At 47.9% G+C, this 22,883-nt stretch overlaps 1 protein-coding gene across 3 annotated transcripts in view; it reads right to left on the reverse strand.

Annotated features, from left to right (window-relative positions):
- LOC120399997 overlaps window positions 1-22,883 on the reverse strand; it is a 67,823-nt gene that overhangs the window by 42,641 nt on the left and 2,299 nt on the right. For all 3 annotated transcript variants that reach the window (XR_005595452.1, XR_005595453.1, XM_039528323.1), the window contains exons 2-3: window positions 10,882-11,055; window positions 7,296-7,362 (exon numbers count right to left, since the gene is read on the reverse strand). Coding sequence is in view for 1 of the 3 variants with exons in the window: in XM_039528323.1 (XP_039384257.1) it covers window positions 7,296-7,362; window positions 10,882-11,055 (241 nt within the window). In the remaining 2 variants the exon portion in view is untranslated. The remainder of the gene's footprint in view (window positions 1-7,295; window positions 7,363-10,881; window positions 11,056-22,883) is intronic.

Below are 22,883 nucleotides of genomic sequence, written 5' to 3' on the forward strand. Positions count from 1 at the left end.
ACAAAGGGAGCTTATCCCTGCAGAGATCTTGCCCGGTTGGAAAAGAGCAATGGGCAAGACACAATTTCTGCAGCAATGAAGCTGGTAGCAGGGCTGTATGACCCGAGTGAGAAAGAAAAGGAGACTCACAGAGACCTGAATTGCTTGCACCTCAATCTGTCCATCACAAGCTGCTGGCCAAACTCCCACCGTGAGAGGACAATTTAGAAGAGCATGTCAAAAGAGCATCTTGGCAAACAAAGATTTGGATGACTTCATGCATCAGTAAAGCCAGATATTAGATCACCATGGATGGAAACATTCAGATGAACTACTTCCTGTATTCTTCAAGGGCCCAGTGACATCTAAGTTTCTACAAGATCTTATTTGTGCTGGTATCAGGAGAGGTCACTGCACAATCAATTGAGTCTGTAGTGAGAATAATCACCCCTGCACAGAGCAGTTTACATGCCACGCAATGAAGACTGTGGTAACCTATGGACTCTTGACCGAGATCATAGTGATGAACAAGATGTGATGATGATGTTGACCAGAAATCTCACCAGCACTATAACATTTCAATAATACCTGTACAAATTTATTATTCGATTTTGTTTCATGCTGTAGGTTGTGGTGGTGATGCTTTGAGGTCACAAAGAAATCCAATTTTATGTCCTGAAATAATACACTGTCATTAAACTAACAGAGGATTTCAAATTAATTGAGAAACTTAACAGTAACAAGTCACCGGGACCAGATGGCATTCACCCAAAAGTTCTGAAAGAACTCAAATGTGAAATTGCAGAACTATTAACTATGGTTTGTAACCTGTCCTTTAAATCAGCTTCTGTACCCAATTACTGGAAGATAGCTAATGTAACACCAATATTTAAAAAGGGCTCTAGAGGTGATCCCAGCAATTACAGACCGGTAAGTCTAACGTCAGTACCGGGCAAATTAGTTGAAACAATAGTAAAGAATAAAATTGTCAGACACATAGAAGAACATAAATTGTTGGGCAAAAGTCAACATGGTTTCTGTAAAGGGAAATCGTGTCTTACTAATCTATTAGAGTTCTTTGAAGGGGTCAACAAACATGTGGACAAGGGGGATCCAGTGGACATAGTGTACTTAGATTTCCAGAAAGCCTTTGACAAGGTCCCTCACCAAAGGCTCTTATGTAAATTAAGTTGTCATAAGATAAGAGAAAAGATCCTTTCATGGATTGAGAACTGGTTAAAAGAAAGGGAACAAAGGGTAGGAATCAATGGTAAATTCTCAGAATGGAGAGGGGTAACTAGTGGTGTTCCCCAAGGGTCAGTCCTAGGACCAATCCTATTCAACTTATTCATCAATGATCTGGAGAAAGGGGTAAACAGTGAGGTGGCAAAGTTTGCAGATGATACTAAACTGCTCAAGATAGTTAAGACCAAAGCAGACTGTGAAGAACTTCAAAAAGATCTCACAAAACTAAGTGATTGGGCAACAAAATGGCAAATGAAATTTAATGTGGATAAATGTAAAGTAATGCACATTGGAAGAAATAACCCCAACTATACATACAATATGATGGGGGCTAATTTAGCTACAAGTATTCAGGAAAGAGATCTTAGAGTCATCGTGGATAGTTCTCTGAAGATGTACAAGCAGTGTGCAGTGGCAGTCAATAAAAGCAAACAGGATGTTAGGAATCATTAAAAAGAAGATAGAGAATAAGATGGAGAATATCTTGTTGCCATTATATAAATTCATGGTATGCTCACATCTTGAATACTGCGTATAGATGTGGTCTCCTCACCTCAAAAAAGATATACTGGCACTAGAAAAGGTTCAGAGAAGGGCAACTAAAATGATTAGGGGTTTGGAACAGGTCCCATATGAGGAGAGATTAAAGAGGCTAGGACTTTTCAGCTTGGAAAAGAGGAGACTAAGGGGGGATATGCTAGAGGTATATAAAATCATGAGTGATATGGAGAAAGTAAATAAAGAAAAGTTATTTACTTGTTCCCATAATATAAGAACTAGGGGCAGCCAAATTAAATTAATGGGCAGCAGGTTTAAAAGAAATAAAAGGAAGTTCTTCTTCACACAGCGCACAGTCAACTTGTGGAACTCCTTGCCTGAGGAGGTTGTGAAGGCTAGGACTATAACAGCGTTTAAAAGAGAACTAGATACATTCATGGAGGTTAAGTCCATTAATGGCTATTAGCCAGGATAGGTAAGGAATGGTGTCCCTAGCCTCTGTTTGTCAGAAGGTGGAGATGGATGGCAGGAGAGAGATCACTTGATCATTACCTGTTAGGTTCATTCCCTCTGGGGCACCTGGCATTGGCCCTGTCAGAAGACCGGATACTGGGCTGGATGGACCTTTGGTCTGACCCAGTATGGCTGTTCTCATGTTATGTTCTTATGTTCTAAATGAATGCAAATATTTCAAAGGGGTCATTTTAATGCGTTGATGAGATGGTTTATTGCCGTTTCTATGGTAATGGCACCACCTGACAGCTACACATCATATCTCATCTTAAAAGTAAACACAATAAGCTTTCAAACGATGCATGAGGTGGTGTGTGTAGTGAGGGTACATTAAGTCGACCAAATCAGTGGTGTTTGCCACTCGCCTGCTGCTATGGCAATGGCACAGCCAGCAGCTGGCCAGCCTGACCAGAGCTGGCCTGAAAGATTCCTGTCGACTTGAGTAACTTTGGTTCAGGCGCCAGGAGAGAGCCAATAACGGGAGATTATTTTCTGCCCCTGAGGGAATTCTACTTAGCCTGGGGAGTAGCTGCAGGGTGGTTTTGATTACACAGTATATGGTAATGAGCACAGCAGACAGATCAACCAACCACTTCTGGAGTTGTGCTAGGCATCTGCAGGCTTTCCCACCAGAACAGGGATTGCAAGCATCTTCTTACCCCCCTGGGCTCTCCCCCCCTGGTAGTGCCAGAGGAACCAGCATAACTACAATTAGCCTGAAAAAAGGAGCTCATTTAGAAACAAAGTCCTTTCTAGTCTGCTCCCCTTTGCTAGACTTGATCCCAGAAAATCCAGAAGCCACAAGCAACGAGTAGCCAATGCCTGTCTCTCCACATAGCAACACTGCACCCAGCGGCTCCTGGTTAGAGATTCGCCCTAGATCTTTGACTCTCACATACAGAACCTTCATGCTTTCAGCAGTTTGCTGCCATTCATGTGGGCATGGTTTTCAATGGCTGGCTCTAGCTGCAGGATGCCAGGATTGGCCGTATTCCTGTTTACTGATCTTGTCTCTGCTCCATCCAAACATTTATTTAAAATCAATCATCTTTAGCATTCAAGTAAAACTCAGTGTTTCAAATTGCTATAGAAACATTTACTGTTTACCTCAAACACCCCTTTTATACAGTAGAACCTCAGAGTTCCGAACACCTCGGGAAGGGAGGCTGTTTGTAACTCAAACATTCGTAACTCTGAACAGAAGGTTATGGTTGTTCTTTCAAAAGTTTACACTGAACATTGACTTAATACAGCTTTGAAACTTTACTATGCAGAAGAAAAATGCTGCTTTCCCTTTATTTTGTTAGTAGTTTAGGGTTCACGCAGTACTGTCCTGTATCTGCTTTTTTTGGTTGTCTCTGTTGCTGCCTCATTGCGTACTTACGATTCCAAATGAGGTGTGTGGTGGACTGGTCAGTTTGTAACTCTGAGATTCTACTGTAAAAGGCAAAGAACCTTCCATTTTCCGACACTAGAGGGCTGTCATAGCACGAGACACCAGAGTCTTGATATTTTGTACAGAGCACAACTAGTACAGAAGTGGCATTACAGATTCCCGCCACATGGGCTTACACATTCCACCTAGTATTGCCAGGTGATCATTAGCATCACTAATCAATTCCCCATCAGACGATAGGCGGAAAGGTACCGCTTGTGGGAAAGGGGAAGGATTCAGTTCTCAGTTCAGCCACAGACTTGCTGGGTGATCGGGGCAGGTCACTGAATCTCTGGGTCTCATTTTACAAATGGGGATAACCACGACAAGAAGAGAATTTCTCCGTCTCACCCTGGGGCAGGAAGGGTTAATTCATGCTTGTAAAGGGTTGCAGGATCCTCCGATATTAGTATCGTTCTCTCCCTCCTGGTTCTTTTCAACGCACAGCCAGCCTGTTTGCAAGGGTTGTGTTTAACCAGGCTGCTCATAGTGAGTTACGACTTGTTTCCCACCCTGTTCTCCAGGCCACCAGAAGTGAAGCCAGGCTGAAGTCTCTCAGTGTGAACGTGAACTTCTCTCTCTTGTCTTTGCTAAAGGGAAAACTCCATTGTACCCCTCCCTCACTAGGGCCATTCTTTCTGATGTGGTGGTGAAAGGCACCGTTGGACAGAGTCCCCTGCACAACCCGCATGTGCAACGAAGACCAAAGTAGCACCAGCCTCCTGCACTCCGACCCAATGTGACTATCCTAACCACGAGGGTGTGAATCAAAGGCCCCTTCAGTCCTTAGCCTCAGGGCTGAGACTTCCAATATGGGAGTTGGTGCTAGTACGGCTATACCACACACTCCATGGTATCCAGACTATGACGGATACCTCCCTGCTAGGAAGTGCACTGAGACCTGCTACACCTAGGTACCAAACAGCTAAGAGATGGTAACAACTTCCAGTCATTACAGACCTGTAGTGACTGGCTATGAGATGATGAACCAAAGGGGAAGGGCTGCCTCTCCCATTTTTTAGTCCCTTCTAACATCAAGGCTACCCAGCAACAACTGGGACAGGTGAGCACCACTGACAGCTACAAACAGATATTTTTCTATTAGTTCAGGGATTCTTCTTCCTCCCGTAGCATCTCTCCCTAGCGACACAAAAGGCAGCGCTCGGGGAACTCCACTGACCCCTGGAAGATTTTGCCAGCCTTTTCAAATAGTCAGAGAGGATGACATGACTTAAGAACAACTCCCGCAGTTTATCCTTCTGCAGTGGCACCGGTACCATTTAACAGTTCAGAGTGCTGGGCACGGTTTCAGATAGAGTGGAACAATTAGACTAAGAAGAACGGCCCTACTGGGTCAGACCAAAGGATCACCTAGCCCAGCATCCTGTCTTCCAATGCCAGTGCAGCAGAGGGAATGAACAGAACAGGGAATCATCAAGTGATCCATCCCCTGTCGCCCATTCCCAGCTTCTGGCAAACAGAGGCTAGGGACACCATTCCTGCCCATCCTGGCTAATATCTATTGATGGACCTGTCCTCCATGAACTTATCTAGTCAATAGGAATGGAGTGGACCTGGCAGGTAACCTGTGGACGCGGCAGGTAAACAAACCTGTGGATGCGGCAGGTAAACAAACCGGCCCGGCCCGCCAGGGTAAGCACCCTGGCGAGCCACGTGCCAAAGGTTGCCAATCCCTGATCTAATCATTAATTACGCACCATTGCGCTTAGCTCAATACAAGAGACAAAAATAAAGAAAGCCCCTGCCTGAAGTACTTAATAATCACTCCTTGCAGAAGCTCAGCCAGGCAGGCAATTAAGAGCAGGTTTGCTCATTTGACTTGTGATGAACATGGGGGTGCTCTGTGGTGCATCTGGATCTTTACCCCACCCAGTACCGCGTGTACAGGGTGGGGAGTTGGTATGTCAGAGGGAGCTGACAGGTTTGTTACCCTCCCCCAACAGCCACGGGGCCTGGGACTGCGAGCCGCTAAGGCTGAATTTGTTTAAGTGCCAAACAACATAGCTACAATCATAGGAGAACTCATATGCCCTGGCTGGCTGGGAAACACCAGTCACTGGCAAACCGATGATCTTACCCCATGGCCCTGTAACAAAGGCCATTGAGCAATATGGTAAGTGGGCTCGGGCACACCCAGGTTGGGGGGGCGGAAAAAAGGCAGTTGTGCCTAAGAAGTGGGGGGTGGAGAGACAGTCTGGGGCATATGTTCTCTTGAAGGCAAACTGGGAGGAGGCTGGGTGTCAGGAGCCTCTTGCCTTCCTAAACGAACGTAAATTGGGTCTGTTCTCCTGTAACTCCAGAGGAAAGCCCATCGTAACTTAGCCTGTAGCGAAGTGTAAGCATGGATGAGCCTAGGCATGCTTGTTGTTTTGAAGTCATTTTGTGCAATGCTTTGTTCTGTTTGCTAATAAACATACTTGTTTTAAAAGGACATTGAGCATGGTGCATCACCGGCCACTGTCACCTCCCGACGGCTCCCTTGGGACCAAGTAGGGCTCTAGTAGGGGCTAACCAGCCCTAGGTCTCATGGGTTTAGGAGCTTCTTCTCTAAAAGTCCCTGGCTGGGTTGTGTGTGTGTGTAGGGGGGGTGCCCACGCCTGCCCACTCCGCTGGGTTCCAGCTCAGGCCCTTTGTTTGCGACACCCAGAACCCCTTCATCTCAGTCCATTGCTGTTCCCAGAGCTACTTCCCATCTGTGCAGCCTTCCCCAGCTGTCAGCCCTGTTTCTCCCTCTTTGGAATGGTGGTTTTGTCTGGCAGCTTCTCATCAGTCTGCTGGAAGGAACCTCTCTCTGCAATCCCTCTGTCTCTCTGGCAGCCACCTTTCCCCTCCGATGTTCCACATCTAACTGAGCTCCTTAACCTTTTAGCATGCCCCAGTGCCTCCCTGCTAGACTGATTAACTCCCTGAGTAACTACTCCCAGGTGAACCTGAGCTGCTTCATTCCCCCTTGTGGAGGGGTCAGAGGTAGCCTGGGCCAGAGCTACCCTATGAAACTCCTGAAGGGAAGAAATGCAGGCGTCCAGTGAGACCTGCACAGAAGTGGTTGGCATAGGTGGGTGGGTGGGGATTGTACTCAGAGCCTGATCTAACTGCAGGATAAGCAAGGGCATGAGGCCTGACACTGGGAAGATGCACTCAAACAGACCAGAAGGGGACAGGGCTGCAATGAGCTCCGTAACTATGACATTACTGAACTGGGAAACTGAGTCACAGAAAGGGGAAGTGACTTGTCCAATATCAGAGGGAGCCAAGAGTTCCTAATTTCCACTCCTGGGTCTGAACTCTTGGACCATGCTCCTCGCTATCTCTAGGCATTTCCTCTCCCCTCCTTCAAGGTCCTGCCCTCAAAGAGCCAGTCTCCAGCAGATTTGCACAAGCCCACGTTGGCGGAGTTCACACCAGGGTTGGCCCACCCAGTCCTGTCTCTCTCCAAGCACGAGCAAAGCTTAAGAGCTAGAGCGCCCAGCACCAGGTACAACAAGACGAAGAGGGAAGCAAAAGCAACGGCATCAGGAATGCACCCACTTAACATTGCTGTAGGATCATCCTGCTGCAGAAGCACTGAGGAAAAGCACCTTTTCCAGAGGCCTCCAGAACTTACCATTCTGATGAGCTTGGAGGAGTCGACGCGTCCCTCAGTGGTTCTGGTGGAAAAACTTCGGTTTTTCCTGCAAAGATGAAAAAGACACAAAAGATTCACTTTGCTCCTCCGGAGGATGCATGGAATGTTTCTCTGACGTTCATCACCTTTCTGTGCCCAAAGCCACTAGCTGGACAGATCAGAAGGGGGCCAGGAGATATTTCCTGCCCCCAGCCAGGACAGAGAGAGGAATTATTTAGATGGATAACTTGGAGTATCAGGATCAAACTCTGCTAAAAGGAAGCTCAGGGAATTCTAGGGTGACCAGATGTCCCATTTTTATAGGGACAGTCCTGATTTTGGGGTCTTTTTCTTATATAGGCTCCTATTACCCACCACCCCCTGTCCTGGTTTTTTACATTTGCCACTCCGGGTCTTCGGCGGCAGGGGGTCCTTCCACTCCAGGACCTGCCCCCGAAGTGCCCCAAAGACCCGCAGCGGGGGGGTCCTTCCGCCCCGGGACCCGCCGCCAAAGTGCCGGGTCTTCGGCAGCGGGGACCCCAGGCCCCCTGAATCCTCTGGGTGGCCCTGCTGTATTGTCCCCATTGTCAAGCCCTTTCCTCCTTGTTTCACGGACTATGAATAATCACACTGCAGGGTGATGGGCCCCTTGGACAGTGACTGGCAGAGAGAGGCCTTGTAACGAGTGCCATGGCTTCCATGTGGGGTCTCAGAACCCAGAGCCTGAATGTCTACACTGCCATTTTAGAGCTCTGTGAGCCTGTGTCAGCTGACCTGTGTCAGCGCCATGGGTCTGGTATTGCAGTGTAGACCTGCCCTGGGAGTATTTCCACTCATTTCAACGGGCTCAGGGGGAGACCCCACACCAGCAAAGCACTTGAATACTGACCGCAACAATGGGATGAGTCTCCCGCTTAAGTTCAGGCACGTGCGTAAGTATTTTGCTGCTCCCGCGTGGCAAGCCAGGGTGTGAATTCCCAGCTTGCTGCGCAGTAACGCTTCCAAGGAGCAGTAAGCCAAGCTGCACCAAAGCAGCGTCCACATAGCTGCATGGCCAGCGTGTGTGGGGGGGGAGTCACACCCTGGCTTGCCAGGCAGTGACTTGCCGTGCAGACAAACCCGTTGTGTTTTTGTCCCATCTGAAAGATGTTGGGTTGCCTGTTAATCCCCCTTCTCCCCTCCCCCTTGCACACGGTCAGGAGGAGCAGCGCACGGGATCTGCAGTGGCAGAGTGACCAGGCCATTCCCTCCACCGGCAGCCTTTCGATGTACGTGGGGCACCTTTTCAAGCACATTATGCGGCCGACAAAAGGAGGCACCGGACACAAATTTTCACACAGGGCGGAAGCAGCTCCTGTCGCGGGGGCTGGGCGTGGCTCCCCACTCCATTTTGCAACACGGGTGCACAGTGTCCCGTGTCTCCGTGACCCCTTACGCTATGTCACACCACCACGTGCTCCGATTTGTCCCAGCCGCCCCTCTGTCATGATGGATGGTGGCTGGGCCAAAGCTGAGCTGGTACCATAACCCCATGTGCCAGGATGCAACCACCGACTGCTGCCAAGCGAGCGTGGGGTGGGCTCGCTCTCCAACCCACCACCAGTGACCCCTCACTCTGTCCCCCCGCCCACCACTCGGTTTTAAAACCTGGCTCTGCCGATGAGGCTTTGCAGATGACGTCCCACACGGTACTAGCAGCAAGAGATGTTCTAAGCCAGTGGTTCTCAGCCAGGGGTCCGGGGCCCTCTGGGGGGCCGTGAGCAGGTTTCTGGGAGGCCTCCAAGCAGGGCCAGCGTTAGATTGGCTGGGGCCCAGGGCAGAAAGCTGAAACCCCACCGCATGGGGCTGAAGCCCAGGGCCCTGAGCCCCGACACCCGGGGCTGAAGCCAAAGCCTGAGCAAATTAGCTTTGCAAGGACGTCTGTGGCCACAGGCAACTGCCCTGCTTGCCACCCCCTAACGCCGGCCCTGGAAAACTGCAGAAAACCAGTTGTTGTGGCCCAGGTGGGCCATGGAGTTTTTAGATCTGGGGGGGGGGGGGAGGGGCAGAAAGGAAAAGGCTGAGAACCCCTGTTCTAAGCGACATGAAACCTGGGTAGCCGAGTTCCCCTTCTGCCCTGCGTGAGTTAATGGCTAAAGTTAAATTGCCACACAAATGCTCTTTCGCTGCCATGTGTATGAGCTGATGCCACCCAGTGGCCAATCTGGCAAAACACACCTCCAGGGGAGAAATCTCACAGCACCACTGCACATAGTGCAGTTTGGAGAGGGTGCAGCTGGCTTCTCAACTGGCCCAGTGCCTGGCCACAGCTTTGCTTCCTTCCCTGGGAGTGAAGCGTAAGCCTCTCTGTCCCTCTCATATGCTCCTTTCATCCCCTTCCCTCCACTTGCTCAGCCACAGACTTTACGGGACCCCCATTAAGGCTGATCTGTATTATCCTCAATCTGCCAACAAATGCAAGGTGCTCTCGCTCTCTCTCTCTCTCTCTCATCCCCCTCCCCGCAGAGGCGCTGTCACATCAGACAGGGCAGTGAGCAGATAGATGAATGCCCATCAGAAATATCCAGCTCACCACCTAGGCCTGATATTTGTGCTAGCTAGAAAATTAGCTCTCTGATTCGTCCATTGCTATTGGCCCAATTTTTTCTGGGGTGGGGGAGGGGGAGTCAGACTCCTTTACATGCAAATGCCCTTTGACCCACTTATGTTCTCTGACCAGTGTTAGGGATGCCTTGTCTATACGAAAGCAGGGCACTGCTTTAACTGAATTGATCTAGAGCCTATTACAGACATGCTTAAACTGGTACATTTTAAAAACGGTTAGTAACCAAATTAAGCTATAGACCAGGTTTAAACTGATTTAAGAGCATCTACACAGCAGTTTGCACCACTTAAACTAAATCTCTTTCAAAACACACCATTAGTGAAAATGGTGCAGTTCTGCATATAGACCAGACACTGGGGCAAAACCCATTTTCACATATTCATAGGTTAGGAACCATTGTGAACCTCTAACCTGACCTGTATGGCACAGGCCATAGGACTTCCTTGAATTAATTCCTGTTTGAACGAGAGCTTAAATTTCAGAAAACATCCAATCTTGATTTTAAAGCAATGGAGAATTTGCCCCAGCCCTTGATAAGTTGTTCCAGTGATTTTTAACAGTGAGGGGTAATTAATTTCCGCATTATTTCTGGTCTCAAACTGTCTAGCTTCAATTTTGTACAGGCACAGTGTGTCAGCACCAGGGGGTTACAGCGATGCATCCGAAGAAGTGAGCTGTGGCTCACGAAAGCTCATGCTACAATAAATTTGTTAGTCTTTAAGGTGCCACAAGTACTCCTGTTCTTTTTGCGGATACAGACTAACACGGCTGCTACTCTGAAACCAGCGACGGAACTACTGTACCTCAGTGTAGTTCTACCAGTGCCAGTTTTCCCAAATTCAACAAGCCCTTAGATTCCACTCTGAATGTGGTCCTTTGTCCCCAGGGCTGACAGCCCAGGCCAGCCCCTTCCACCAGTAGCACTCATCATGAATAATAAGAGCAAGCAAGAGTGAGAGATTTAGGAGGGAGAGCACCTACCTTTTAAAGGGGATGCAGAGAAGGAGCAGGAGAACCGTGAGCAGGACAGGGACGATGGATGCTAAACTCCATTGCAGCAGCAGGCAAGAGCTGAAAGTGACTGTCGAATACTCTGGTCGCTCTGCCGAAGAGGGAGCCATGTGGCCAGGTGGAAGGGGAGTGGCAATAAAACCACTGAAAAAAGAAACACACACACAGCAAATAAAAATCACAAAGAATACCAACACCAAGCTGCAACATTTGTATTATTCAGGTAGCAACGGGCATCAGGAGGCGGCGGCGTGTGTTGTCTGCACAAGGGCGTGCTTGTATCTAAAGGTTTGTGTGGCGGTATGATGTATATTATGTGCATGTGTAGAGTTTAGGGAGGTGGTGTGAGATGGGGATTGGACTTTGGTAGCAGGTGAGAAAGGGACTCGGAACACACCCCAAGCCCAGCAGCAGGGTTTATGGAACTTATTAAGGTTTTATGGACCCTCCTGTAACAACCAGAGAAATGTTGCCAGGGGTTATTAAACACCCAACACTGCAAGGGAGGAACATCAAATGAACAGCACCAAGTGCTAGAATATTGGAACCAGAAAGTGAAAATGATCAGTGACCCCTTGACCTCAAGCCCAGATCCATCCTAAAGCTTCACTTCTGCCAGGCTGGCTGCCTTTCAGCTAGAGCTGGTCAGAAAAAGGTTGACCGAGAGTTTTGTCAGGAAATGCAGTTGTCAGAGAAAAACTCAGTTCTCGCTTTCTCTTTGGGTGCAGCAAAATCAAATACTTTATTCTTTCTCTAGTAATTACAATAGAGGGAGGGAGTGCCCTAGGACACAGGGCCGCCCCAGTCCCGGACAGGTCTCTCAACTGGTAAACAATTACAGCAAGCCTTTATACCTTTGTTACAGACAATAACAAGCAATAATACAGACAATAATGAGCAACAACTGCATTTTGTTTATACATAAGCCATTCTGCTATCTTATTTTTCTCACTTCTAGGAGACACCAGTCTACATATTTGGTTATCAAGTTGCAAGGTTGTAATAACTTTTTACACAGTTCTTTCCCTCTCGCCTCACACCATCCTCGCTTCTACAAGTCTCACGTCATTAGGGTTACAGCTGGCCTAACTCTTGCTAACTGACTGACATGCATTAAAATCCCCTTCAAATCCTTGTTAATTCTTTCCCTACTTCCACACAGTGTTGCCAAAATCAAAACGCTTCATGAAATTGACATGATTTTGCTAAAATTTAGTTTCAGAGTAAGAAAGGGGAAAGTCCTAATACCATCAACATGTCCTATTTTGACATTTTCGTCATGAAACATTTCAATTTTTCTTTTGAAAAGGACTTTTCTTTTCAAACTTTTATTATAAGATCATATGAAAAATAAAAATTTAAAACCTAGGGCTGTCAAACGATTAAAAAATAATCTCAGCTAATCAGTTTGAATCGCTCTGTTGTTAATAGAATACCAATTGAAATTTATTATAAATATTTGTGGATGTTTTTCTCCATTTTCAAAACATTGATTTCCGTTACAACACAGAATGCAAAGGCTACAGTGCTCACTTTATATTATTTTTATTACAAATATTTGCACTGTAAGAAAAGATTTAAAAAAGACAGTGCAGTCTACTTGCATTAGCCCGGCCTGCCATCTCACAGCCTTGGGGAAGCTGAAGTGCCTCATTAAGGGATTGCTTCCTGCTTCCCACCAGTAGGGGACAGAGCTCCATGGCTGCACAAGGCAGTCGCGAGCCATTTGCCCCTTTGAGGACTGTCTCCCTGCAGCTTCAGCATTCACCCCCGCTGCCACCAGGAGCTCTCCTAACTCCTACCCTGGCAGCACCATGATGCCCTCCCGAGCCACTGCAAGGGAACGAGGCCTGGATTGCAGAGTGGGTGGGAACAGAAATAGGAGGTGAGAATGTCCCACTCGGAAATCCTGCAAAGTGGGCAGAGACAAGGAAAGGAATGAAGCAGCAAAGGAAAGGGGTGTAAAGAGGTAACAAAACGTCTAGATCAGGGGTTCTCAAACTGGGGGTTGGGACTGCTCAGGGGGTCGCGAGGTGATTACATGGGGGGTCGCGAGCTGTCAGCCTCCACCCCAACCCCGCTTTGCCTCCAGCATTTATAATGGTGTTAAATGTCTAAAAACTGTTTTTAATTTATAAGGGGGGGGGGTCGCACTCAGAGGCTTGCTGTGTGAAAGGGGTCACCAGTAAAAAAAGTTTGAGCGCCACTGATCTAGACCAGTGGTTCCCAACCTTCTCTCTGCCATGGCACACCTGGAAACTTTCAGTTATTTTGTCTCCAAAACGAACTCGCCCTCTTATCGCCTCGGTTCAAGCTGTTTACCACCCTGGCCATTCACAGTCTTTACAACAGACGCCAACCAACATCATTCACTTTATTGTACAGCCTGTGACATGCATTTTCAGTCGACTCGCACACTCACACCCAGACGCCAAATACAAAAATTGTTTTATTATATGATGACTGAATAATACAAAAGTTGTACCAATCAGGAAACAACAGCTACCAATACTATTCTGTATCAAGACTTACGTCATTACCTTTTCCTCTTCAAGGCACTTCTTTTGTATGGCCCCTGCTGCAGAGGTCTCACCTCCACATCTCCCCGTCCCCTAGGGTGACCAGATGTCCCGATTTTAGGGTCTTTTTCTTATATAGGCTCCTATTACCCCCCAACCCCATCTCAATTTTTCACATTTGCTGTCTGGTCACCCTATTGTCCCCTCCCCAACAATGAATTCTGCCCCTAGTCTCCAAATCAATCCTGTGCCCCTCGTCTCCAAATCAGTTCTACCCTGCAGCCCCACATCAGTTCTGTCCTTACCCACCACCAGTCCAGCCCCTACCTGCCGCCAGTGCTGCCCCCACCAGTTCTGCCCCCCTGGGTCCAGCACCTCACACCCAGCTCCCCTGCCTGCCTCACTTCTGTTTCTCCTGGGGTTCCTCCCCCCTCCCAACCCTGAGGGGCTGCAGTAGGGTCCCCGCTCCCCTTCCAGGCTGGGGACTCCAGGGGACCTTCGCCCCGCCCCTGGCTGCAGGAGGGAGGGGGAGGAGCCGACCCATTGCTCACAGGAGGTGAGGAGAGGGAGCTGAAGCTCCGATTGGTTGCTCTGCCACTGGAGGAGGCAGGGCAGTGAGGCAAACGGCCAATCAGAAGGCAGCTTTCCCCCTTTCCCGCAGGACTCAGACTTGCTATCTTAACCTGGCTTTGGGGGATGGAATGTGACTTCGTCCCAGAGAGCAAAAGTACAGCCTGGGATCCGGCTCCACCACTCATTCAAATAGAAGGGAAGGATGTTTTTGTTCTCGCATTTCAAAAAAACCCTGACGCGGCACACTGGTTCAGACCCGACACCCACACCACTGCGCCATGGCACACCGTTTGGGAAACACTGGTATCGACCTTTACAGCAGGGCTCTCCTCCTGGCTTTACCCCCCACCCCCCAGGTGACCTTGGGCAAGTCCCTTCCCTTCACCCTGCCTCAGTTCCCTCTCTGTGCCATAATTCTCTCCTTTCCCTGGGGAGTTGGGAGAATGAATGAATGTTTGCAAAGAGCTCCAGAACCCTGTATTTAAAGGCACTTCAAAGGAGTGCCGATTACTATTTTCAGTGTCCAGTGCTTGGGTCTGCGACCCCTTTCCCGGACCACTCCATGTGCCTGGAATAGTGGCCCACATCACCCTCCATCTCTGGGAAGAGACTTTCAGAACATACCTACGCCATGAACCAGTCAAGCTGCGCTGGCCTCACCCTGTTGCTCTGTATGATCTGTCTGGTCTTGTACGGTTTGCATTCACTTAGAGCGAGCCCTTTCCGAGCAAGGGCTGTGTTACCTGTTCAGCTGCAACCTTCTCCTATACAACCCTGTGCATACTAATAATGAAACGAGCTAAAATACAAGAGAAGTGAAAGCAACACGTCCTTTCCAGCAGCATGAACTGCATGGAATGTGCTTAGACAGCGAGGGATTGAGCTGAAACTGGGCTTGGCTCAATAGACCCAACAAATCACAGTGCTCCTGGCTCTTTTTCTGTGGCTGCTTCCTGCTCCCCATTCTCAGGAGAGATCCAGCACACTCGGACAGTGCCCACCCCTCTAATATTAGTGGGTGGGTGGGTGGGTGGGACCCTCCCAATTTAGATCTCCATGCATCCTCACCTTAATCCAGCCCTGCATTTAGATCCCACCTGGAAATAGAGCCAGATCTGCAGTTGGTGGAGCCCTGTTGGATTCCCCAGCTAAGGCTTGGACCTTCTGTTCCTAATTTCCAAACTTAGGGAAGAAAAAGACGACCAACTATTTCTCCAAAGAAACATTTGCCCCCGACCCCAAAACCGAGTTCTCAGCCTCATGAACCACACTATTGCTCTCTCCCGCCAGAAGCTGAAGGGGCTTGACTAAAATCAGGCAGTTTTCTCTCCCCCAGAAAGAAATTAAAGTTCCCTTTTTAAGATGACAAACTAAGAAATTGGCCTTCAATCCGCATTGGAAAAAATAGCTGAGACCCTTGTTCCTTGGGTGGAGCAACAGATGGATTAGATTAGCATAAGTAGCCCCGGGAGAATGGTAAAACTTAGAAAAGGAATTTTTTCAAAAAAAACAAAAACAAAAAACAAAAACCTGGAGCAGAGGGGACAAAGATGAGACCCCCAGAGAAGCAGCCGCAAGATCCACGTGGTCCTGGGGAAACAACAAACAGGATGAGCCAGTTTTGCTGAGCCTGACTCACAAGAGAGGCTTGCATTGTTTTCAGCTGAACCGACGTGATTTATTTCAGTTCCTCCTGGCTTTGACTGGCCTCAGATCGATACGCTCAGAGCAAAGAATCTAAGACACATACCAGCATTGCTGTGTTCCAGCTGATCCTTCACCAGCTTAGCCTTGGACCCTGAGTCTTGGCAAAGGCAGTTTATTGGCAACAGAGATTTAATGTCTCCTCTCTGCTGCATTCATGCTCCCTGGAAGCTCTTGCAAGCAGGGACTCCGGCTATTGCTCAGCACATCTAGGATTGTCCAGGGCTACCACCATGTGCATTCATGGTGCCATAGAAACAAAGTGATGATAATACCGGGGACGACGTCTTAGACATTCTCAGGCCTCGCACCTGCGAAACACATTAACGCAAGTGACGTTGCCCTTACGATTGTGTCTACACGGCAATAGGTGTTACTGTAGCACGATGGGCAAACCTGTGCTAGCTTTAATCTAGCTGCCCAAGTGCAAGCCTGCGGGGGACCTAGTTAGGTTGCTAGCCCATACTGAACCCCATGCCGCCACATCTACAGTACTGTTCTTACCAGCTAGTTAGAGTCAAGCTAGGGTAGGTATGTCCACCCCGTGCTATTGCTATATCATTGGCTGCAGCACAGAGAGAACCTTAGTGGCTGGGCTAGGGACCACAGGGAATGCTCCTTTAGCTCAGCTGGTAGAGCCCTTTGCATGAAGTTTAACAAAGACAATTGCAAAGTGCTCCACTTAGGAAGGAAAAATCAGTTTCACACATACAGAATGGGAAGAGACTGTCTAGGAAGGAGTACGGCAGAAAGGAATCTAGGGGCTACAGTGGACCACAAGCTAAATATGAGTCAACCGTGTGATGCTGTTGCAAAAAAAGCAAACGTGATTTTGGGAGGCATTAACAGGTGTGTTGTGAGCAAGACACGAGAAGTCATTCTTCCACTCTACTCTGCGCTGGTCAGGCCTCAACTGGAGTATTGTGTCCAGTTCTGGGCACCGCATTTCAAGAAAGATGTAGAGAAATTGGAAAGAGTACGGAGAAGAGCAACAAGAATGATTAAAGGTCTTGAGAACATGACCTATGAAGGAAGGCTGAAAGAATTGGGTTTGTTTAGTTTGGAAAAGAGAAGACTGAGAGGGGACATGATAGCAGTTTTCAGGTATCTAAAAGAGTGTCATAAGGAGGAGGGAGAAAACTTGTTCACCTTAGTCTCTAAGGGTAGAACAAGCAGCAATGGGCTTAAATTGCAGCAAGGGAGGTTTAGGTTGGACATTAGGAAAAAGTTCCTAACTGTCAGGGTGGTTAAACATTGGAACAAATTGCCTAGGGAGGCTGTGGAATCTCCATCTCTGGAGATATTTAAGAGTAGGTTAGATAAATGTCTATCAGGGATGGTCTAGACAGTATTTGATCCTGCCATGAGGGCAGGGGACTGGACTCGATGACCTCTCAAGGTCCCTTCCAGTCCTAGAATCTATGAATCTAAGACTGACAGCTCAATTTCCTGGAATGGAGTTTGGGGAGTTGACATACACACTTACCTGCAGCATGTATATTTGTTACAGTGTCATATCCCCAGACCTCACCACACTTGTTGGCACTCTCAGCCAGGAGGCTAAGGACTAAATTCACCACAGAGACCAAACTCCTAGGACAGCACTAGAGAGGCTTCTTTCAGAGCGGCGTGCAGGCGGCAAGGTGGTGCCCCTCAGCTGAGAGAGGTAACGGGGGCCCAGGGGGATGTGCTAAAATGGTCTGAATTCTTCCTGGAAGGGCACATTCAAAGAGTAGTGATGGTAAAGAGTATCTCCACTGCAGGACCCGTCCTTTGTGGAGTCCCATAAGGATCAGTTCTCTCTCTGGTCCTTTTCAAGCTCTTCACACAACCAGTAGGTGGACTGGTCAGATGACACTCAAGCGCCAGCAATATGCAGATGACACAAAGTTGTTCCTATCCTTCGCCACGTACGACCATGCTACTGCCATGAAGCTGGCCCAGTGCTTGGCCGAGATCAGCTCGTGGATGAGCAGCTGGCTGAAACTGAACCCAAGCAAGACAGGTGAGGATGGTGGGCAGAGGGAAGTATTTCGAGGAGTTTGCAGCCATGCTGCAGTCGTCTGGGGTTGAATTGGTCAGTTCAGTCCATACTTTAGGAGTACTCTTCAACTCTTGCTGACACTAAGGTCTGATGTAGCAGCAACCACAAATAATGCTTTCTATCAATTCTGGTTGTCTAGGAAGCTCTGTCTCATCCCAATGGCTGATGACCTGCCTCGTTTACACACACCTTTGTCAATGCTTGGCGGGACTACAGTAATGTATTATACCTGGGCATGAAGCCTTCAGCACTTAGGAAACTCCAACTAGTACAGAACTCTGCAGAGTGTCCCTTCAGCAAGATGGGCAACCACGAGCACATCACACCCACCCTCTGCTCTCTACACCGGCTTCCCAGAGACTTTGGGATCAAGTTCAAGGCCTCACTTCTTAGCTTCAAAGTGCTCCTGGGTGCAGCCTATTTAAAACAGCCGAAAGCTCCAGGATGAAGACCCTGCTCAACAACTCTGCTCCTCTGGCACAACAGAACTCTCAAAAATATGGGAACAGCTTGTCTGTGAAGGAGACAGAACATTCTCAGGGGCTGGTCTGAGCCTGCAGCATGAACTCCCCCAGGAACTATGGACCACCACAAACCTCACCACTTTCCACTCCAAGTGCAAGGTGCCTTTTTTGAATCTTGCCTTCTCTAACAAATACAGAGCAGCAGGTATATTTAAAACAAAAAAGTCCAAAAACCCAAAGCCTCCACCAAAACAAGACATTCCAGTGTATGCATTTCTCCCCTTGGGGAGAGGACGAGAGAAGATACAACAGGTGACGGGTGCTTAGGACAGTGGTTAATGCTCTAACTGGGAGGCACTCAGATGCTATAGTGATGAGCAATGACTATGGTGTAAGAACCTAGATAGAATAGAATGGAGGATTTGCATCATCCACTCATGTTAGATCTACTTTGAGAACCTCAGGGGCTTAGCTCTCCAGGTTTTTCAGTCTGGCACCTTTCACCAACACTGAATGCACTTAGGAACAATATGATTCTCCAATTCCCTAGGACTCTATAGAATTTCCTCTCTGAACTTTTACAAATTAGAAAGCCCTGAGAAAACAATAGCTCATTTTCTTCTTAATGATACGTGGTCTGGCTGCTCAAGCGGGGGCAAAGCTTCTTGACATAAAACACCACACCATGGGGCAAATTGGCCATCTAAATTTAGCCTTTAGAGGAGATCTCAACAGCTACAAAGCACCTGCCCTCAAACAACAGAAAGAGATCATTAATCCCCAATCAGTCATCCTGGCTGATCACTTGCTACAGAAAAGTACTGAATGTCCTCAATAATTTCCAAGGGCACATTGCAGGAATAGACCTCAAGTGCGGAAGGAAGGTTAAGCTGAAGCAGGCTGGCCTTGCACTTAAGGCACTGGCTGGGGACTCAGGAGGTTGGGAGTGGTGGTCAATTCATAGCTCTGCCACAGACTTCCTGTGTTACCTTGGTCAAATCACTTAGGTTTCTAACTGCCACTGATTTCAATGGAAGTTAGGAGCCTAACTATCTATAAGGATCTGAGCCAGTCTGCGTTTTAGTTCCTCATCCGTAAAATGGGAATAATACAACTTCCTTTCTCTCAGCTTTTGTCCATCATATCTATTTAGACTGTAATCTCTTTGGGGCAGGGGCTCTCTCTTTCTAGGGGTGAGTACAATGCCTCGCACAATGGGACCCCAATTTATTATTTCAGATAATGACAGAAGAATGCATCATGGTAGTGTCAATTGCAATATACTTATAGGTCAGAAACATGGTGTGGTGAGGTCTGAGGCAAGGGCTGGGATCCAGGAATTCTTGGCTTCTAACCCTAATGCCCTGAGTGATCATGGAAAAGACTCTGAGACTCAGTTTTCCCATGAAAAAAATGGGAATAATAATTATGAACTACCTCAGGGTGATTTGCAGAGCCCTGTGTAGATACAAAATTTGTATCTGCATCTGGTCAGCAAACATGGCCTGTGGATATAAAGCAGATATCTGCAAATTTGCAGAGCTCTAGTGGTTTGAGAATTGTTTCATGAATGCTTGTAAAGGGTTCTGGAAGCTGAGAAATGCTACATGTTATTTCAAATTCTTCATTGGGGAGGTAGTGTAGCCTAGTGCACTGGACTGGGCAAGCCGCGTCACCTCATTGTGCCTCAGTTTCCCCATACAGTGGGGATAATGATACTGACTGTAAAAGATGAATTGCACTACAGAAGAGCTTTATATTGTAATTAAGGAGAACCGGTCTAGTCACTTTTTTCTGCATTCCGTCTCTATCCAAGAAATATTACAGAAAGCTCATCTCACGAACCACTTAGATGGGTAAAGTGCTTGCAGAATAACTCAGGTGTTTCTTATCAGAGGGGTAGCCACGTTAGTCTGGATCTGTAAAAGCAGCAAAGAATCCTGTGGCACCTTATAGACTAACAGAGGTTTTGCAGCATGAGCTTTCGTGGGTGAATGCCCACTTCGTCGGATGCAAGTAGTGGAAATTTCCAGGGGCAGATATATATATATATGCAAGCAAGAAGCAAGCTAGAGATAACGAGGTTAGTTCAATCAGGGAGGATGAGGCCCTGTTCTAGCAGTTGAGGTGTGAAAACCAAGGGAGGAGAAACTGGTTCTGTAACTGGCAAGCCATTCACAGTCTTTGTTTAATCCTGAGCTGATGGTGTCAAATTTGCAGATGAACTGAAGCTCAGCAGTTTCTCTTTGAAGTCTGGTCCTGAAGTTTTTTTGCTACAGGATGCACCCGCATGGCCCCACAATATGCCAATATTTTTATGGTCGACCTGGAACAACGCTTCCTCAGCTCCCGTCCACTCACGCCCCTTCTCTACCTACGCTACATTTATGACATCTTCATCATCTGGACCCATGGGAAGGAGACTCTGGAAAAATTCCACCACGATTTCAACAGCTTCCACCCCACCATCAACCTCAGCCTGGACCAATCTACACAGGAGGTCCACTTCCTAGACACCACGGTGCAAATAAGTGATGGTCACATTAACACCACCCTATACCGAAAACCTACCGACCGCTATGCCTACCTTCATGCCTCCAGCTTCCATCCCGGGCACACCACAAGATCCATTGTCTACAGCCAAGCACTGAGGTACAACCGCATCTGCTCTAACCCCTCAGACAGAGACCAACACCTACAAAATCTCCACCAAACATTCTCAAAACTACGATACCCGCACGAGGAAATAAGGAAACAGATCAACAGAGCCAGACATGTACCCAGAAGCCTCCTACTGCAAGACAAACCCAAGAAAGAAACCAACAGGACTCCACTGGCCATCACATACAGTCCCCAGCTAAAACCCCTCCAATGCATCATCAGGGATCTACAACCCATCCTGGACAATGATCCCACACTTTCACAGGCCTTGGGTGACAGGCCAGTCCTCGCCCACAGACAACCTGCCAACCTGAAGCATATTCTCACCAGCACTGCACACCGCACCATAGTAACTCTAGCTCAGGAACCAATCCATGCAACAAACCTCGATGCCAACTCTGCCCACATATCTACACCAGCAACACCATCACAGGACCTAACCATATCAGCCACACCATCACCGGTTCATTCACCTGCACATCCACCAATGTAATACATGCCATCATATGCCAGCAATGCCCCTCTGCTATGTACATCGGCCAAACGGGACAGTCTCTACGGAAAAGGATAAATGGACACAAATCAGATATTAGGAATGGCAATATACAAAAACCTGTAGGAGAACACTTCAACCTCCCTGGCCACACAATAGCAGATCGTAAGGTGGCCATTCTGCAGCAAAAAACCTTCAGGACCAGACTTCAAAGAGAAACTGCTGAGCTTCAGTTCATCTGCAAATTTGACACCATCAGCTCAGGATTAAACAAAGACTGTGAATGGCTTGCCAACTACAGAACCAGTTTCTTCTCCCTTGGTTTTCACACCTCAACTGCTAGAACAGGGCCTCATCCTCCCTGATTGAACTAACCTCGTTATCTCTAGCTTGCTTCTTGCTTGCATATATATCCCCGCCCCTGGAAATTTCCACTACTTGCATCCGACGAAGTGGGTATTCACCCATGAAAGCTCATGCTGCAAAACCTCTGTTAGTCTATAAGGTGCCACAGGATTCAGGTGTTTCTGGCATCTAAACTGCAAATGAGATGCAAAACCCTCACTTGACAGGCTGGTGATCACATTAAGTTATATTACAGAGCTAACCGAACATTCAGAATGAAATCTGCATCCCCACCGCTCACTGAGCTCATCCTTATTGATAAAGAGCCGTAGGGACCAGAGGTGTGAAACACACAGGAGGTTGGTCTAATAGCACAGACAGGGCCGAGAGCACGAGACAGGTCGCGCCTAGAGAACACACCAGGACTTTCTGCTCTCAGACACCGTCTAACAAGAGGAGAGGAATATGTGAAGGCAAAAGACAGACCCGGAATACGAGTGGTCATCATGGATCCAAGACAGCACGCGGTGAAAGTAGCAGGAGCTTCTGCTTGGTGAACGAGAGGGAAGCTCCGAGAGCTGAAGAAAACCAGAGTGCTCATCGGGTGGCACAGACAGGAAGGTGCCATCTGACTGCAGACGTGGGCTAGCTGGAGAGGAGGGTGGAAAAATATGGACCAAGATTTCCAGGAATAACTAGTGGATCTGGGTGCACATCAAGACAAGGGTCCTTACAGCGGGCTGGTGAAAAATCAGACCCCTTTAAGGTGTCATATTGGAGCATTCAAAATCCTTGGGCGCTAGTGAAAAATCTTGGCTGCAAGATATGTCTCTCTTACAGCCTAGTTACTCACAGCAAGTGGCCTGTTCTCAAAGAGGAGCAGCTGGGGAACAAGAACCAAGAAGGAAGTGAACAGAAAAGTATATAAGTAATAACAGCTAGCGAATAGGTAAGTGATAACAGCAGTGGGGGGACACTAGTCAGTACCAGGAGCAGTACGGTTCTCTTCACCAGCGGTCTGGGGGGGGACACACACCAATGTAATGGCCTTGATACAGACAATGCTAAATCAAGAGAAGCTGTTCAGTGGGCATGGTGCACCTAGCGACGACACAGATTAGCTGGTCACGGCCAATCTTAGGGCCATGGCCAGCTAGCATATATTTAAA

Source organism: Mauremys reevesii, linkage group 3 (genome assembly GCF_016161935.1).
Source record: "Mauremys reevesii isolate NIE-2019 linkage group 3, ASM1616193v1, whole genome shotgun sequence".
NCBI classification, from domain to species: domain Eukaryota; kingdom Metazoa; phylum Chordata; order Testudines; family Geoemydidae; genus Mauremys; species Mauremys reevesii.